Raw genomic sequence first — 20,008 nt, 5'->3', positions numbered from 1 at the left:
TAAGAATTTAGTGCCTGGCATGTGCATAAAAACAGCTCTTCTCTACCATTTCAGGATATGTGTGTGGTGTGTGGGAGTTTTGGCCAAGGTGCTGAGGGCAGGTTGCTTGCCTGTTCTCAATGTGGTCAGTGTTACCACCCATACTGTGTCAGTATTAAGGTGAGTGCTTTTGTTACATAAAAAATTACTTGATTACACTGTTTTCATATTACACTTTAATGGCACTATGCTGCCTTTGATTTTGTGGTAATTAAGGGAGTCATTAACTCGTTAGATATTCATCAGTTAATGTGACCATTATTTGTATGCAACTTGTGAAAGACTTTAATTAAATGTCATTCTGTAGTATGCATTGCCTCAAGAGAAATTAACCTTTTTGTAATTTTGCAACCATAAATAGCATTGATTACCCAGTAGTTGGTTAAAATAACAGTTTGAGATATAAGCTTAAAGCCTAAATAAAAGCAGAATGAAAAACGAAGAAAAAAAATTATACTGCATCTTCATTTAGTAGGGGCATAAGGTTTAGTTGATTCAATTTGTCTGCTGGCTGTCAGAATTGACAGCAGTTGGAGTGGTTAATTAATACATTTTGCATTCATTAGCCTAGGAGAAAATGTGTGAAAATTAAATTTGAATGGTATGAGATGACTTAGCAAGCACATAGTAAGCTATTTACTGCAATATATACACTGTACATACTTTGTGACAGAAGTACATCTGTGTAAAAGTAAGGTTTTTAAAAACATGGCACAAAACTTTATTTAAAAGTACTTTACAAAAATGCCATACACCTTGTTCATGAAAGTATAATTTGGCCTTGTGTTTATATACTGTTCTTAAATTTATATGTTTTTTACAATAAATTAGTTGTTTGCTTCAGATTACTAAAACCCCAGCACTGGTTATCACAGATAATTTAGGAAAGATACAGGATTTGTAGAGCCCTGAATCCTGGCTTTACTACATAGCTGCTAAACAGCAGCCTTGTGTTCTGCTTCCTCCCTATAGGACCAGCTGCTCCTAGAGGTAGACTGTCTTACATGTAGATCCAGTGCAGTATAGAACTTCTGTTATACTTGTTTAGCCAAATAAATTACATCCTGGAACAGTATCAGATGTCAGTAATTACAGTGTCTTTCTGTGTAATTCATTCCTCTTTATTGAGGCTTCAGAAAGTCAAAATGATAACCCAGCTACTTCTGAGGTGCATAGCGGGCACAGAAGAGCATCCTGTGCTCCACTAGCTGGTCCTTAATTTATACAGTGTTCACACTTCATAGAGCAGTTTTCAAATAATTTTCACCTTGCCATTTGCAGATTACTAAAGTGGTGCTCAGCAAGGGTTGGAGGTGCCTGGAGTGCACAGTGTGTGAAGCCTGTGGGAAAGCAACAGATCCAGGGAGACTTCTTCTCTGTGATGACTGCGACATCAGCTACCACACCTACTGCTTGGATCCACCCCTGCAGACAGTTCCTAAGGGAGGATGGAAGTGCAAATGGTGTGTTTTGCTTTTGGGGTCAGAAGTCTGGACTGCTGGCCTCTTTTGTTTACTTTCATCACTTCACATTTGTAATGTCAGTTGAACTGTAATGATGTTTTAATTGTATTTGTTGGGTGTATTAAACAAAGGAAACAAAATATTTCTGAATTGTTGCTTTGAATTACCACTGTAATAGGGAAACTGTTATCTCATCTTACTACTGTTTTTTCATGTCAAAAACCAAGTAAGTAGAGACTGCCAAATTTTTCTTTTGAAACTCTTAGCTAAAAAATACAATTTCCATTCATTGTAACGTCCAGGTGAAGAAATGAATTAGTGCTTCACCAAATTGTTCTTGAAATAAAACCCTCTGAAAACCTTTCACATAACTTGGCTAAAACATGAACAGAACAGACCTCTCACATGGTTAAATCTCCATATCTCAAATGGCAAATAGAAGCAGGGACTCCTTTGACCTGTTGAGCTGTTATGAACATCCATCCACCTGTTTTGCAGATTGAAGACAATTCTCACTTAGAAACTTTCTTTAAATAATATTAAAAATCTTGACAATGTTCAATAATCTAGATAATACCATTTTTACTCAATTAAAGTATTGCTTGACCTGAAATGAGTTGCCTGCCTCCCCCTCCAGTCATGGGCGATCTAAAACATAATTACTCACCCAGTTCCAAGTAGGAGGGGTTTAAAGCCACAAAATAATCTTCCTGTGAGCTGAAATGAATAGATAATTTTGTCTGTTCTGCAGGTGTGTTTGGTGCAGACACTGTGGAGCAACTTCTCCAGGTTTAAGATGTGAATGGCAAAATAATTACACACAGTGTGCTCCCTGTGCAAGTTTGTCTGCCTGCCCCATCTGCTACCGCACTTACAGGGATGAAGAGCTCATCATTCAGTGCAGACAATGTGATCGGTAAGGATTTCTCACATTTTGCAGGTTTTTCCTCTTTTAAGGCTTATTTTGATTCTTCTCCCCAATTGTGAAAGCATAAAGTTGAAGGGAAAGGTCTTGTGGTAAAGAGCACTGGATTGAGTCTCAGAAGTCTCTTGTTAGTTCATTCCTAGTTGTACCACAGACTTAACTCTATTACTCTGGGCAATTTAATTAATCACTCTGTGCCTTCTCCCTTTGAAAAAATAAAACTAATTTACCTTGCAAGACTGTTGTTGTGAGGTTGAGTCTAGATTACATTGTGTGAAGTAAGTAGTTAAAATGATTGCAATATAGGGAGAAAAATATAATACTAAGACATATTTGCTTCCGGGTCATTGTTTTATAGAGATTTCCTTCCTGTGAAGGGACATAGGTAATCTGATACTGTATATACAGTATTTAACACACACCACTGTAGGGGAATGCTGTATACAGAGAACCTGATTCATCATTTCTCCCTGAAAGAATTTAAACTAAACAAGTATTTCACATTTACTTGGACCATATACTGATATTTGGGTCTCCTAAAACACCACATATTTCCTTTAAATTGTATTTTTTCCCCCACTTAATTTCTAGATGGATGCATGCAATCTGTCAGAACTTAAACACAGAGGAGGAAGTGGAAAACATAGCTGATATGGGTTTTGACTGTACCATTTGTAGGCCATACATACCACCAACAAACGGTAAGAAGATGACTGAAACCAATGGCAGGATTGCACACTGCAATAAATAGGTTTGGGAATGTGTTATGGTTCTTTGCTCTGGTGGAGATTTGGCTCATGCTAGAAGCAAGATTTTTGTGTTTATTTAAAGGGCGTTCTGGAAGTGTCCTCAGCTCTTTTGCACCCTTCTGGTGGTTGGCTGCAAGGCAGAGGGAATTTCAAATAGATTCAATGAAGATAATTTGGGGAAATTATGAAAAGCATTTGGTATTGAAAGCTTAAAGGCATCTCACTTGGTCAGGTGGGATGATGAAAGCCCTGTTCTCTAGGGTTATTAATGACAGAAGAATTGAAAATCAATTCCAAACAGAAAATTTTTCTATATTTCAATACATGGAGCCAATCTGAAGCAGCAGCAGCTTTAACAGTCCATGTAAGAATTTTATTAGTGCCACTCCCTCAGCTTTTCCAGTATTTAAGACCAAACTTCCCTCCCCAGCTGTAGTCTTTGAAAGACTTTGTCATGATTCCCTGTTTGGGAGCCACCACTTTCTTGCTAAAATGTATAGCTTTTTCTGATGAGCTTTGCTTTTCTGCATACGTGTTACCAGTGAATATATATACCAGCTTCCTCAATGGTCTTTATTACACCCTTCTGTAGCAGTGGTACTTCAGAAGCTGGGGCTACTGCAATTATTCTCTTTAAGCACAGCTACAGCAGCTGGTTCTGTGGGATGGAACTGTTCCCTGTTACTGGGAGTGGCCTGTTAGCAATTAGATTGGCCTATTACATGGTTTATGGCCTTACTACAAGGGTGGTATCCCAGATCTGTTTCCTCTGCATGTCAGCTCACCAGAGTTTCTGCTTCAGTCTGCTACTTGAACAAAGTATTGACACCTGTACCCATTTTTAGTGTAATAGCACGTTATATCATTCATAATTAACCCTTTACTGGGGCATCATGATAGTATGGTAGGATGAAAGTACAAGAACTAAGCAAATATTTCAAGAAATATTCATGTTCACCAAAAAGTTATCAGCAACTTTGGCTTTCCTGATCAAGACTGAAGATATCATGAGGCATGGGTTCAAGAGGTCTGCCAAGAAAAGTTCAGCAGAGCATCCAGTGTACCTTTACACTGGCATGTCCTCATCACAGCATGGCAGTAATTGTACCTCACTGGCATGACCTTGGACATTTATATGCACCCTTGTCAACTTCACATGGTTGTGGAATGCTTCCAAGTATCCCATTTCTATCACTGTTGAAAGCAAGAATGACTGATGCTTGTGTATTTCTACAAGTGACTTTGTTCTTGAGATTTGCTTTCACAAACTCAAAAAGAAGTTTTGTAAGTGGGGAAAAAAAGAACCTGGCAGATATAACACAGGTTTTTGTTTATTTTGATAAAAAGGTTTGAGCACTTAAGCAAAAAGGTCCAACTAAGAAAGACTGCCTCTTCCCTTCTCTTTTGAGCTGGCAGAGCTACCTTTTAGATATAATTAAAGCCCACATTATGTGAGACTGAACAACTTCACAGGATGATGTCAGAGGTGTTGCACTTCGAGGCGTAAGCTTCCCCCTGACTTAGTCCTTCCTGCACACCATGAAGTTGTGTTCCTCTGCTGAGGAACTGGAACCAGTCCCACTAGACCTGTTGGAGGGTTCCCAAACTTTCCTTGCAGTTTTTTTTTCACCTTTTTTTATAAGACAAGTTTCTCTGCTTATTCTTCCATGCATTGACTCAATATATATGGTAACTCTTTGAATGTGTACATTTGCACAGTTGCATGTCTGAGTATGTTGTCTGATGCATGGTCACAGAAATACTTGCATGTTCTTATATATGAAATGTCTCAGTCTTTAATTAATTCTTTTGCAACTCCTTCAAATATATTCCATAACTTTTTGTTTCAAGGTGAGAACAATTAGCATTTGATAAACTTAAAAGAGAAACATGTTAGTAATGATAGAAAGCTTCTTAAAATATAACTTATTGTGGATTTCTTATTGGGATGGTTCTTTCTCTTTCCATTTGATGTCTCACAGAGGATAATGATGTTTTGCAAGTGTTATTACAAGGCTTTTAACTATTTTGTAGAAAAAACAAGGGACCCTCAACCTAGTAAATTACCAGGAGATTGCAAGTTTACTATTGGTGAAGAGTAAATACTTCTAGCATGTAGGTATTGAGAAAGAGCTTCTTATTTTTCTTGCTTCAGAAAATGGAAACACTCAAATCTGTCAGATTCCTGACTCAGTTTAGTGTGGTCAGGGTGAAGCAAAAACTAGAGGACAGAATTACTCTCTATTATCCCCCTCCATCTCACCCCCAAGGGGATGTAAAAGGTGAATAAGGAAGAGAGACTCTGAGGTTGGAAATTAAAAATAGAACAGGTTTACTGGAAAAGGGAAGGGCAGTAAGACTATGGGGATGAGGAACAAATATATAGAAATATATATAAATTTATATACGAAACCCAGAGATAGGTGGCTTACGTGTCCTGTGCAGCAGGGCTGAGTCAGGAGAGGACTCTTCCCAGCACTTGATGGGTGTGAATTCTGCTGAGCAGGTGCTGAGTTGATGAAAAAGCAGGAGTCTCACCCCAAAACCTCTGTGTGCATTAAAGCAGCAAGGAGGAAGGGAGCAGGAAGGGGCTGGGCTTCCAGTCCTCCTGGCTTTTATAGTGTATGGCAGGAATGGAAAGGAACCCTTTCTGTTCCACACCTCCTAGATCACTCAGGGTCATAAAGACCCTCTCTCTAGGTGCTTGTACCAGTACCACAGAACTATCCTGGCTTACTCAAACTGTAACAGTTCCCTATCTGAAGAACATCAGATGCTCATCTGATAAATCTAACTAAGTCATCTTCAGGAAATAGAAATTAAAGATAAATAGTTTTTTTCTTCTTGAAAGAAAAAAGCCAGAATGTGTTAAGATTTGCTCCAAAGTAGTACAACATAAACCTTCATTAATAGGCTCTTTTGAAATAATTATCTCTGATCAGTGTTTCATCAAGTCCCTTTTTGTATGGTATCAAGTTATATGTCCTGCAGCATATTGTCATGCCTTGTAGAAAGTTCTTTGTAATTTAGATTGCTTGAATAGTATAATGAGTACTAGCAGCTGCTCTAGGTAGCAGCAGCTTTCCTCTGTGCTCTTATTCCTGAATAGTAAGAAGAGGTGTGTGCATCTCTCATCTACATTCACTCCAAGACAAGCAGTTCTCAACCCATCTACCCATCACTTCCACATTTCTTTTATTTGCCCTTATATGTCATATGCCTCATCTGTAAATTTCCTCCCTTCCTTCTTCCTCTCCTCTCTCCATCCACATATTCCAGCTTCCTCCTCACTTGGTGCTGGTTTAATTTCTCTGCAGAGGGCAAAGGAACCAGCCCTGCCTGGTTTTCTTTAGGTAGTGATCTGGTGAGAGTTCCTGGTAGCTGCCTGTGGATTTCTCCAGCACTGGATTTCTCCAGTGACTTCAGTGCCCACAGTGAGGAGTTGGTATCACTCACTGATGCAGAGTTGCTCAGAGCTACCAGTGCTACACATATAATGGCTGTGAGCCTCTGTTGTACAATTTTCCTGAATTGTATCTTAATTATATTAAAAATTAACTTTTTCCTCATTCTGAAACTTAATTCTATGTGCTTTACAAATACAGGATACAAAAGCAATATAATACTATGGGTGAAACAATAACTTTTTAAATATATAGTTTTGGCACATTTATAATGCCAACTTCTTTGTTCCTCTAAGTTAGTGTATTTAGAAAGAAATCCCTGTGTCATGCACACAGTTATGTAGGCATCCAGTATAACTCTGTGAATGTTGTGTTTCTGCATCAACCATTTCCCTCTGTCCCTTATGCTGATTTAATTTTGTCCTAGAATTGTTCTATTCTATTACAGCCTTACAAATGGCAGACCTCTTTCTTTTGACAATGTGATTCTTCCCATTGTATTGTATTCTGTGCAATTATTTGTTTTCAGCTGAAGCTACTAAATGCTGTACAATAATCAGCATATTTAAACCCTTTTGCAAATAAGTATAATAATTTTGGTTAAACTTAAGCTAAATACTTCAGAAAACATGGACCATTTTCTCTAATGGTATTGTCTTTCTCTGTTACTCATTTTATTGATTTTAATCCTTAATCTGCAATCTAATTAGCTCATTTTCTGGAGTCTGTTTGCTACTGTCTTCAAACACTGTTTGTGCAGCCTCTGTGAGTTAGTCTCTGAAGGCCTCACATCTGTCACTATCAGCTTGTTTATTTGACTGTTTCAACTCCATTCCATATCCAAAGATAAATTTTTTGCAGTCTGACCTGAAACAGAAGACCACTCCCTTTTGTTTGACTTTCAGATAAGGATTTCAAATAGGCATCCACAGCTGTCTTGCTGAATTTTTTGTTTACGTTAGATTCCAGTACAAAATTGCTATCTCTGTCTTAAAACATCTTGTAAATTATAAGCAATCTAATGAATAGATGACATCTTACACAATCTGCATATTTTTGCCTCTGATTTCATTTCAAGTTTTTGAGTATCTTCCATCCTATAGCTTGCCCCATATTTTTTGTTTCCCTTCAGTTCAGTGTCTCTTTCAAAATCTCATCTTCAATTTATTTTCTTCTTGTCTTTTCCTTCCAATTTTGAGTTTTTCAGTAACTATCACTTTTCATTTACTGCTTTCATTTATCAGTTGCATGTAATATTTATTTTCTGTAGGTTATATCATATATTGTAGTTACACCTTATGTAACATTTAAAACACTGTAGTTATTGAAGACAGACTTAATTTTTTTATATGCTTAGAAAGCATCCTCTAGATTTCCTATTCCTCATTCTATTTTGTAAAGAATTTGGAAGCTTTTGTGCTTTTCCTAGCCTTGCCCCCAACTCCCATATTATGTGTGGATGGTCAGCAGCACACACCCAGTGGTCTGACGTGTCTGAGAGACACTGAGCCTCCCACACATCCTTTGCTTCGGTGGTCTCATCTTGTGTGGCAGACACAAAGTGAATACTCCAGATGTTTGTCTGAGTATTAAATTCATCATGAATAAAATCTTTAGGAAAAAAAAACTGGCTAAACTTGCCTATATGGTGATGCAGTGACAAACTAACAGGTTTTCGGATTCTAGTTCCCAGTGTTTGCGAGGTAGAAGCTTCTAATTTTCACTTTGCTTACCCTGTCTACATAATCTTTGTAAAGTTACTACTAATATTAAAAAATCCTGTCCACACATCACAGGTTAGTGAAGCATGATCACAGTTACTGTAATTGAGGCAGATGAGAAGAGCATTTCAACCCACAACAGTAGCCTAGTGTTACAGGACATGTTGGTCATTATTTGTCCAGTCACACTGTTCCAGTGCTTCCCTGAAGTGCACATGATGTAGTTTTGAAATTGAGTTTCTACTGTTTCATTTATCAATATTCTTATCTTGAATAAGAATTACCCTGAGTTGAACGAGTCATTTATCATGACTTTTCAGATGTGTCAGCCTTATTTTGTTTCTCATATGTGTTGTATAAGTGGACTGAGCACAGACACAGCTGGAATCTTGCATTCAAAGCTGTCGCAGTGTGCCTGACTCTCCTCAGGGAAATATGACAGCAGTTGATACCCAGTTCACAAAATCTTCCCATTTTTCATGCCTAGGTCAGCAAAACATGGACCTCATGACTAGTATAGAGGTTACTTCCTGATCCAGTAGATCCAGTGTGTTCACTTGCCCTTGGTTCTGTAGAAGGAGATCACTTGCCAACAAATTCAGTGCTGTTCCAATGCCATTCTTGGCTCTAGGAAGTTGGAGGACTTCAGTTTGTAGCAGGGCAGCTTCTGCTTGCATCTTTTGTGGTGCTGAAAAGCACTTTATTTTAAAGGTGCTAGTGAACGTTGGCAAAAGCATAAATTAGGGATTTTAACAGAGATGCTTGAAGGAAAATTAATTGATAGTTTCAGTTTAAATCAAGTCACCACTTTTAAAAGTTGAAATTATTTTCCTTATATTTTTCAGTGCCTTCTTTGGACTGTTGTGATTCATCAGTTGGAGCTCAGATTATTTCAAAATCAAAAGAACTAGGTAAAGAATGTGCATCTTTGATCATTTAGCATATTTTAAGGGTATATTTTTACATGAGACAAAAATTCCTTTTTCTATGATTCTATAACACGCAGCATTAACTATTCTTCAGTTACCGCAGCATGCTTTTTTTTTTTGTTGTTTGTTTGTTTCCTCATTCTCTCTTCTTTCTTCTCTTTTGCCTGCCATACCTGCACTAAGATAATGACTTTAAATTATGCTTTGGTCTTGCAGACGTAGTGGCTTGCCTTAATATTATTGGTGATTAAAAAGTGAGGCTGAATCAAGCATGTTTACAGCTGTAGGAGGACACAACTTTTTGGTATTTGTCTGGTGTGTGCTTGGAATTTCCAATCTTGAGAAACCCACTCATAAGTCACTTTTTATAAAGATAATACAAATGGCTTCCATTATGTTAGGACAGCTTCCATCATGTTAGAATTTTTTTCTTTGATACCGCACAAATGAGGTTCTGAGGGAAGATTCTCTCCTCAAATCTTCAATCTCAAAAAGAATATGTGATTTTTGTAAAGCAAATGCTCTTTTTTTAGTTCAGCATAAGAAGACAACCATCTAGGAAGAACAGTGTTCTGAACCAGCTGTTTTTGGAGGGCTGAGATGTTACAGAAGAGAGTATTTTTTGCTAAAAGCGACAAATTCTGTGATGTTTGTATGTTTTCAATGACTGTGTTATCAAATCATTATTTAACTGGCTCCAAAGAGCCATTGCAGATTCTTTATTTGGTAATTCCCTGAAAAATCTCAAACCTCTACTTGCAGGACTCCAGCACAGGTGACAGTGCCTTTCTACATGGTGGATTAAGGAATGTTACAGTTTATTGGTAGACTCAGTTGTCATGTAACAGCTTGAGGAGGAAGTAGTCTTGCAGGTCTTGGAAGATGGGTACTACCCACATTTCCAATTTTATCTTGAGAAGCTCACTTGGTATAACTTGGTTTTTGGCTGCCTATAAAGCAGGGCTAATAACTTGCCCAAATTACCAAGAGTCCTGAGAGGTTTAAGGTCATTAATAAGGGTGTAATGAAGGTAGAGTGCTGAGGGTGGGGTGAGGTCCTTGGCTGATAAGCAACAGGGAACCAAACTAAAACTCAGTTTTCTGAGAGTGACACGAGTATAGAAATACCCTGCAAGGCACCAATTTCCATAATCAAATCGCTCCTTCAAATGAGTCCTTGATGTAAATTGTTTTGTAGAAATATAATGGATTGCTGCTGGATTTGACATGAGACTCTAAATTATGAAGCTGTGACTGTGGCTTGTTAGACACTATCAAATAGCTCTGTTTTATTTATACCAATTTCCTCACTCATGAATCAGCTCCATACATGTGGATTATTAACTCTTAAAAGTGCTATTCCTAAGCATCTAAGACTTGTAAATTAAAGAGTTTTATATTGCTGTTATGATTCATTTAACTTTTATAGACCCACCAAAGACATACACCCAGGATGGAGTCTGCTTGACAGAATCCGGCATGTCTCAGTTACAGAGCCTAACTGTTACAGTACCGAGAAGAAAACGGACGAAACCAAAGCTTAAACTGAAGATTATAAATCAGAACAGTGTGGCTGTGCTTCAGACACCCCCAGATGCCCAGTCAGAGCACTCAAGAGATGGGGAGATGGATGACAGTAGAGGTAGCAGTCTACTTTTGGCATGTCTTGTATCTTGGAGTGTTGCAGTACATGTGTATATTGCAGATATCCCCGGGAGTTTTTATCGTACTGATACTCTTATGTTCTGTACAGAATGCTTTATGAAAATTACTTGGACAATAGTCATGTTTTGTCCATTTCAGGGAATTTTCTTGTTGTTCTGTTTATGGGTCATCCATCCTATAGGAACCTCACCTTTCTAAGGCTGGCAGCACTGCAGATACGAGTTGCCTTTTGTCAAATCCTTGGGTTACCTATGGGAAATGCTTGTGTACTCACTGATTGAGTGTATTTTGAGGCTCTCAAATTTAGTGCAAACACTGTTTGAAAGTGGTAACATCTCAGCAAGGCCACGTCTAGATGACTGGTGAAGCTGGTGTTGAAAACAAAGGTGAAAGTGAAGCAAAAAGCCTTTTGCTGAGACAATTTTTTTACTCTGAAAGACATTTTCCTTGTGTTTCCCTTGACTAATTGAACAGTTTGCTTGTCTTCATCTCCAAAGCAGAATTTAAATTAGAATTTGAGTTTGAAATTGAATTCTGGGTGGTGCCTTAGTTCAAGTAGATGCTGCCTATGTAGATTTCTACTCAGAGATTTCAAGTTCCAGGATGTGGTGTCTGTGTAGCATGGAGGGAGGAGATTTGAGTGGTTTTGCAGCCTCAAGAGATGAAGTGACCTGAGCTAACACTTACCTACCCAAACACATCCCTGTGTATGGGAATGACACTTTAGGTATGATAGAAGCCTCTGGGAGAGCTTCTTCCACTACAGTCTAGCCATGAAGCAAAGTTCCATGTGCCCCAACACCACCAGTTCTTGTCTCATCTGCTTCCCTCACAGCTGAGCAAGCCCCAGCCAGAGGAGACTGAGAAAACCATATAGGAGCAGCCAGCCCCACTCTTCAGAGCCCACTCTTCAGCTCTAGAAACAGCAGTCAGCATTGTGCAGGACCATTCTCCTGTCCTCTTTGCCATGGTCTGGCTATTGGTTTTGATAAGTGTGTTGGTAGAATAGGTGTTAATCCTTAGTCTGGAAAAAGGCTTAGTTCAATGGCAGGTGTGAAACTCATTACAGTAGTCATACAATTGTCTGTTACAGAGGAACACAGGCACCCCACCTTATCCCAGTCTAAAGTGCTTTCTGTTTATGTGACATTGCCTCATTGTTAATCAGATTAAATGTAATAAGAAGCTTTTTTTAGATATAGAGCATGCTTGTGATAACTGGGTATGTTAACCATCAATGCAGTTTCCTGCAAGTTTGTTAACTTGTTGATATAAGTATTGTTCCCATTGTTTGATTAGCACATTCTGACCCTTCTGCTATTGCTATTATTTTAAAAAATATACTTTTACTCAACATCCTATAATTTGTTTACTACTTTTCCAACAGCTCACTAGTAAGATTTGTGAAATTATCCTAGCGTTACACTGTCTTAAATTTCAACTTGTTCTTTTATATAATCCATCATTGGATTATAGATTGTTATATGTAGATTGTTAGAAGCAAAAAAAGAATTTGATTTTGGTTTGAAGGCATCAAATAGAGCATTAACTACTTCCCTTGTTCTTTTTCAGTGGTTAATCAGCTTTACTTTTACAAACATGTGCCTGTCTTCTATATAACTTTGTCTAACTTCATTATCTGCTTGTTGGCTTTTATAGGTATCCCTTTTCAACTAGGTAACAAGATACACAAATGTAATAGCACAGTATTAAAGGGAGAGCCAAAGCTTCCACAGACTTTAGTTTCAGTTCTCATCACCTTTCATTGCCTTTTTGGGAGTTAAGAGCACATTCATGTGTGTGGCAGTAGCAGCACAGCAGGTACATGGTGGATTGGCTGGATTTCCTGGAAGCTCTACATGTGCTCAGCAGAATGGATCCGTGCCTGTTCTCTGCACATCTGAAATTTTTGTGTGGGCATCAGGATGAATGGAGCTGTGCTAGAGCTTTGATTGGAGCAACATAGTGTGGTAATTGCAGGCAAACAGAAATAACTCTTACTTCCACTCCAAAGTTCCAGATGGAAAAGAGACTGTATCTGAGAAAACTGAGCTGGGAGTAATTTTGTTACCATCTCATCTGTAGGCTTTCTGCAGGTTTGGCATTTCCTCAGGTGTTCCACATTTTAAAGTCCAGTTGGAAGCTTTGGGAGCTTCATCTTTGGTAGGCTTAATGTGGCTCTTCTGCTGCTATCTGTAGAGCTGCTTTTCATAAGGGAAGGACCACTGTGGGGTTTAGCATTTGTCATGCTGCTTTGTGTAGCAGGACATCTTAGCACTGAAGCAAGTTTCTCTTCTGCCAGAAGCAGACACGTTGCAAAGAGGCTCACTCATGCTCCTAAGGAGAGGAGGGCACTGGCTGTGGTGGTCTGTGGGGGCTGCCTTTGCCAAGCCACCAGCGTTTTTGGTACAATTCAGGAAAATCTTCATTGATGGGAAAGTCTGGTCTGTGTCCCAGCCTGTGGAAGAACAAGGGTTGTAGTTCTACCACAGCAGAAGTGGTTTGAGAGAGTCCATCTCTGTCTGTTATAACAGTACTTCTTCCTCTTAAAACTTTATGTGGTTTTAGACCACATAAAACTGTATGCCTGAATCATCCACAGCAGGGAATTGGAATTGCAGTATCTTTTCAGAGGCAAGAGTGTATTTAACATGTTTTAAAACTTTACGATAAAATGAAGGTGTAAGGTCATTATATTGATATTTTCGGGGATATCAGAAAAAGAATTAACTCACTCTTTCTTCAGTGCCAGAGGCTTTTTAATACCATCATGCTTTACATGTGTTTCTTCTACCCTGCTTTCCCACAGAACATACACACAAACCCAAAATTAGTCTTTACCTTCAAAGCTGAGTAATTACTATAGGCTGAGTTTTCAACTATTTAAGTCAAATTTTTCTGCTTAGATAATTCTGCTTTCAGTCAGTCACACAGCTTCAAGTCAAGTACTCTCCAAACTGAAATCATTGTGCATTACTTTCCAAGTGCAGGCTGTAATTTTTCAGTCTGCCTTCTTAATAAAAAAAGCCCTCCCAAACAAAACTTAGGAGGATAATAAACAAAATTTAGGTATCTAGTGTGTTAAATGGTATCCACATTCCTTGAGGTATCATTTGCTCAGACACTTAGAAAATGCTGCAGCACAGGCTCCAAAAAGGGCACCAACAATTTTTCTCAGGTTCACATGTAGTAACAGTAGCATTTTTTTCCTGGATTTGTGTAGTCATAATCTTGCAGAAAATGTATGTGTATACTGGGACTTTGTCTATAGATAGGGTGGTTTTCCCAAAAGTGCTTGGAGAGTGTGAGTATCTATCACCCCTTGGAAAAAATCAATCATTTTTAATCACTTACTCAGAAATCAGTCAGACGTGAAAATTTTGGAAAAGATGATGTTTCACTTTTCCAGTTAAAGTTACCATTGCTTCTTTTCTCCAGAAGGTGATCTTATGGATTGTGATGGAAAATCAGATTCCAGCCCAGAACGGGAAGCTGTGGATGATGATACCAAAGTGGCAGAAGGAGCTGACGGGATTAAAAAAAGGAAGAGAAAACCGTACAGACCTGGTATGATACAGTAATTTATATCATTGTGTGTAACTTGTTTAACACTTTTTTCTTTCTCCTGTGAAATTAAAAAAATATATATATTAGAAGATATTATGGAATTCTGAAGTATTCTACTGTTAATTGTTGATTTTAGATTTCTCTGTTTTGTTTAAAATAATTTTTAGTCCTTTTATCAGAATACATTTCCAAAGGTTGCTGCTGAGCAGTGTGCCTGTTCTTAGTATGCTGTCAATTACTGATTACTAGTTAAAATCTGTATCTTGTCTTGATTCTTAGCATGTACTGTATATATATATATAATTGATGAAGGCCAGGGTTCTTTTATGTGTATGTGTGTATGTATATCTGGAAATATCTGAACTTCATAGAAACTTTTGCCAGGTATCTTACTTGTTTTCTGAAATATTGGTAAGATAATACTAAATATTTGTATGTGTTCTGGCAGTGAATTTTAATGAATTTGATTATTGGATGAATTAATTTATTTTAATTTATTAGTGCAGTTGCCTCTTAATTATCTTGACTGTGGATCAGCTGTGTGTCCTGGGTGCAGAAATACTTGAGCTGTCTCTAGGCAGAGGAAGCAAGAGGTACTTAAGTGGCTCTGTAGGAAGCAGCTCTGATTCATTAGGGCTAACACTGAATCCAAGATAATAAGCTATGCTTAGACACTACCTGGCTTTTTGAAGAACACCAATATCCCACACCTTGGTATGTCTCAGAATCTGTGTTATGTGTGGTTTTCTGCCTCCCACTACTGTGGATAATAAGTTGATTGTAGTCTTTGCCATCACAAATACTGGTTTTGCTTGTCACACACATTCTGCTTGCTGTAATGGGCCGTATCCTCTGGTGATGAAGACAGGGGAAAAAGAGGCAATGAAGTTACAGAGAAGGTGAAGGCCAGGAATATGCTGAAGGGAGGAAGGGAAGCAGGAATTACAGTATGGTCCAGTTTCTCTTCTCTCTCCGTTACTAAACAAATCTACCACTTTTTACTCTCATTTTCCATGCTGCTGAGGAAGAGCTATGTCTCTTCAGGTCATGCCCATGTGTATATTACCTTCATTAATGTGCTCACCCTATGGAGATAGTTGTACACATCAACTTCCATGAAAAATGAAACAAACCTGAATCTGATAAATGAACATACATACCAGGATCAACAGCACTGCAGTCAGAATCTAGCAAAAGATTCTGGAGTTTCAGGAAGTATTATCTGGATTAATTACCTTTTCATTTTCTAATATATGTAATTTGAAGTTATGGGCTCTCTAGATCAATTTCTGGAGGTTTTTTATGATCCTTTAAGGTTCTTTAATAGATTTCATTGGGTAGATTGACTTCAACTTCTAGCAATTAATTAAGAGAGAGGAAAAACAACATCTGAAAGTTTTCAAGTTTAGTAATTTAAACTTCTTGTGAATGCTTTGCAGTCAAAAAATTCTGATCCTTTTTGATACTTAAATATATGTCTGCTGAAACATTAACATTCAGAAGTTTTTCGTAAAACTCCAAATAAAAACTCCTCAGGTATCTCAAGCTGATTCTTAGACCTCTACAGATGTAATAGTCCCTTCTACCTGCAGAAGGATCTTGGCTCTCATTCTTACTATGACATTATCAATAAATTTGAATTTTTGCTTCCACATTAGGGATTGGAGGATTTATGGTACGTCAGAGAAGTCGTACAGGGCAAGGGAAGACTAAAAGATCTCTCTCCAGGAAAGATTCTTCTGGTTCTGTTTCTGAGCAATTGCCTGGCAGAGATGAAGGTAAGTGCAGAAACTTGATTTTAAATTTTTGTTCTTAATGCAATAAAAATAAAGTAACTCATCAACATGGAATTCTTTCCAGAGATGTGCTACAAAGGGAAAAGTGTGTTTGCCGTGATGGCTTTATTAATTCAACTGGAAATACTCATTCCTACATATAATTTCAGTAGAGCAAATGACTTACAGAGAAACTGAAACAATTAATTGCAGAGTGTTGTGGGAGATAAATAAATGATGAGGATTGCTGCATTGTGTCAGAGCTCTGTTTAGCCAAGCTTTGTCCAGAAGGCAGAAAAAAGGGTAAGAAGTTAGTTAGGTGTAGAGCAATCCTCTTTCAGATGCACCTTCCTGCAGATCTAGTCCTGGTCTACAGGTGTCTGATAGACTATCAAGTTTAATGTTCACCAGTGTTACATGTTCTGCAAAAATGTCTGATATTTTTATCTGGTTTTGTTCTGTATTTGTGAGTTCAATAATACACTGTTGTTGCATGAAGAAATAATTCATTTTAAACAGGGTTTGTGAGAGCTGCATAAGATATCCTCTCATTTTATGTTATGAAAAGGTATTTGAACAATAGAATTCCCTATTAATGTGTAAAATAGAAATGTTTTCTTGGTGTGTGTAATATTCCCCCATCCATTGATGGCTTTTCCAGGGCTGAAGAATCCCACTCCAGTCTCTCATAGCAAAGCCATTTCAATGCCTCTGGGACTGTTGTACTCAGAAGATTGAGCATGTAACAATTGTTACAGTTGTTCTCTTGCTTGCTTTGTATACTTAGGCTAAAGTATTTCATCCCTCTGGATCTGCCCACATTATTTAATCTAAAAAATCTGAGGTATCAGTAAGGTGAGAGCATATTTCCAAGAAAGTCAGTAAAGGGAGGCAACTGCTTCTAAAGGCTGGTTGATGAAATCTCACAACACTCTGGCCTGTGATTTCTCCAATTATTCACTGCTGTCTGTTTAGATATTGAGCTTGTGACCATTCTAGAGTCAGATTGGTCTCTTGCTTTATTATCTGAACAACATGGTAGAGACCAGACCTTTACTTACAGCATCCAGGCAGTGTTAAAAACAAATAGCTAAATGTTGTCCTTGCCAGCATTTGTAGAACTGCTTTATGAAATCAACAAATGTTTCTTCCATCAGTGCAACCCAGTAAAGTAGCTGGGTCCCCTATTCAGATCCAGTGCTTTCTCTTTATTATCACTGTTATAGCTATACTTTTCTGCTTTGTAAATATTATTTCAGTACAGTATACAACATTGTTTCAGGTAGAGCTGAAAATTTTGCTTTAATTTTTTTTTTTTATTTCTTTAGGGATCTGCTCCTTAAAGTAAAGAAAAAAAAATTGGTTGAAAAGTTAATTTCCCATTCTGAGTAACAATGCATATTGTTAAAAGCTGTATTCTTTAAGAAGTATTCTTCAGTTAAAAGTTTGAGCTCCCTTTTGTCTGCTTAGGCACAATTGCTTGTTAAGAAAAGAATAACTCAGAAATGTCTTTGTATGTTTTAAATGATCATAGCTGCCAGTACTCTTCAGCCTTACCAATTTTTTTTGCTATTTTTGCCATGTTCCTCCCCCTTCCTCTGCAAAAGTTTGCTCTCATACAATGCAGAGGCCACAGTGCTGGTGAGACTCATTCTGCTCACTGTCCTCTGAATATGGTAGAAGAGATCACTTGAGTACAAAGAACAGCTGATTTTACTACCACATTAATAGGTTTTGTTAAATAACTTCCCTGGGTCATTAACTTCATGTAATTATCTTGGACAGGGTAAGTTCTGCTTTTACCTGTAGTGTTTTCCCTGATGTGGTGAAATAAAATACTGAATGATTGGTGAGCACAGCGTTCTTTTGAATTTATTAGAAGAACAGTCCGCTTCAAAACATGATATATGAATAAATGTGTTGCTTTTATGGAAGGCCTATGTGTAGATTTCTTTTTCTAACCTGTTTATTATTCATAGGACACTAATTTCTCAATTTTTTTTTTTTTAATATTTCTTTTAATTTGAGAAAATCAGTCTATAAAATGAAAGGTGTTTAATGTGTAGCTCAACATGGATGATTTTGAAAAGTGTATTTTGGTGGAATTATCTTTCAAATATCTGGTTGAATGGCACTTAGAACTTTTGTTGAATTACCAAATTTTTAGGATTTTTAGGTTGGCTTGTATATACAAAAGTTAAAGGTGTTTGTACAGCCAGTGAGGTACAACAGTGTAGTGATCTGACTGGTATCACATCTGCTGTTCCTGACTGCCAGAGCCCAGATGATCAGGTTGCAGCTCAGAGCTGGCTGGATAAAGGCCACCTTTAGAATCCATCCAGAGTGATATTCAATAAACCCATGCACCCAGATAGGCAGCAAGATACATTAGGCATGCTGCCACTGTACCTTTGGAGGAATACACCAAGTGTTTTACTTATTTGTGTCTGAATGTTACTTTTCAGGGTGGACAGAACAGTTGCCAGACACTCCAGTTGAGGAGTCTACCCCAGCTTCTGAAAGTACTGAGAAAATAAAAAAGCGTTACAGAAAAAAGAAAAATAAACTTGAAGAAACCTTTCCTGCCTACTTGCAGGTAAAGCTATTGGTATATTTCTTGTGTAAATCTATTTAAAAACCTGATCTTTACGTGTGTTGATTTGCTGTTCATTTAAACCATTGACGTTTCTTTTCAGATTCCAAATTTATCATTCAAATCAAACACCTTTCTGTAAAGACTGCTCGTAAGTTTGTACAGAAAGCTGTGTATTATGTTAGGTCTCTGCTCCTTTGGTGGTTTTTTTTTCAGTGTATAGATCTCTACTTGTTCTGAGAGAGGAGTTACAGATAATTGAAGCCTTTCTTTTCTCTCTGAACTGACATTTGATGTTTTCAGCATTCAACTCCATAGGATGCCTTAATCTGAACGTACCATTTTCTCAAGATACTAGTTTTTTATTTTTAGAAGAATATAGGACATGGTTTGATAGGGTAAGCTTATTTTCCTACAATTTTGTATTTTTATATGCCCTGCATCTCCCTACCACAATAATCTCTGCTCTTGCCTCCCAGCATAAGTGCTTTCAAGGAGCTATAAACTGACTGGTCTATATATGTCTTTCACAGAGAGCATTGTTTGGCTTGTTCTTCTCAACCACCTTTTTAATTAAAACTTTATTATCCTGTAGACATTCACCAAACTTCATGGCACTGAAAGCAAAGAATTGTCAGAGAGGCAGAACAATCTCTCTCTAAATATAATCTGTATTTAATAACTGGGGAAGTGAGTTGGAAAGAAAATATTGAAGGACCATTTCCTTTGGATTAATAAGTATAAATATTTTTTATTAATGCATATTTTACTACTATAAAACATATTATTTCTTAAATTCTTCTTCTGCTCATGTTGGAATAACTGATACTGAAAAATCTTTCTTTAGGTCTATTTTTATCAGCTCTATATGAAAATTTTAAAAACTACAAGAAAACAAATAATTTTTATATAATTAATAAAATTTAACTTGAGATTTTGAGTTTGTTGTCAAATTACTGAGTACTCAGGCTGTACTCAGATCAGTGATAGCTATTCTATAATATTTTAAAAGATACTTGTATGAGTTCAGCAGCTGTGGTGTTAGGATGATTTTGTGCTGACTGAAATGTAGTGTTTGGTCATTGCAGAATTTGGACAACAGTAACTTGCATTTTTTTCATCAGTTGCTTATGTGGCCTTGATCAAGTTGCTCAGTAATGTTCCCCTTCTTCAGATGTC

General features: G+C 37.5%; 1 protein-coding gene across 31 annotated transcripts in view; it reads left to right on the top strand.

Annotated features, from left to right (window-relative positions):
- KMT2C (lysine methyltransferase 2C) overlaps positions 1-20,008 on the top strand; it is a 197,041-nt gene that overhangs the window by 130,697 nt on the left and 46,336 nt on the right. For 14 of the 31 annotated variants that reach the window (XM_071734713.1, XM_071734685.1, XM_071734697.1 and 11 more), the window contains 9 exons: positions 55-159; positions 1,321-1,502; positions 2,254-2,418; positions 3,019-3,128; positions 9,147-9,212; positions 10,659-10,871; positions 14,333-14,461; positions 16,120-16,239; positions 18,702-18,832. In XM_071734713.1, coding sequence (XP_071590814.1) covers positions 55-159; positions 1,321-1,502; positions 2,254-2,418; positions 3,019-3,128; positions 9,147-9,212; positions 10,659-10,871; positions 14,333-14,461; positions 16,120-16,239; positions 18,702-18,832 — 1,221 coding nt within the window. The remainder of the gene's footprint in view (positions 1-54; positions 160-1,320; positions 1,503-2,253; positions 2,419-3,018; positions 3,129-9,146; positions 9,213-10,658; positions 10,872-14,332; positions 14,462-16,119; positions 16,240-18,701; positions 18,833-20,008) is intronic. The other 17 variants (XM_071734698.1, XM_071734693.1, XM_071734712.1 and 14 more) reach the window with 7 other exon arrangements.

Source organism: Heliangelus exortis, chromosome 2 (genome assembly GCF_036169615.1).
Source record: "Heliangelus exortis chromosome 2, bHelExo1.hap1, whole genome shotgun sequence".
In the NCBI taxonomy this organism is placed as follows: domain Eukaryota; kingdom Metazoa; phylum Chordata; class Aves; order Apodiformes; family Trochilidae; genus Heliangelus; species Heliangelus exortis.
This window is presented reverse-complemented; position numbering and strand designations above follow the sequence as displayed.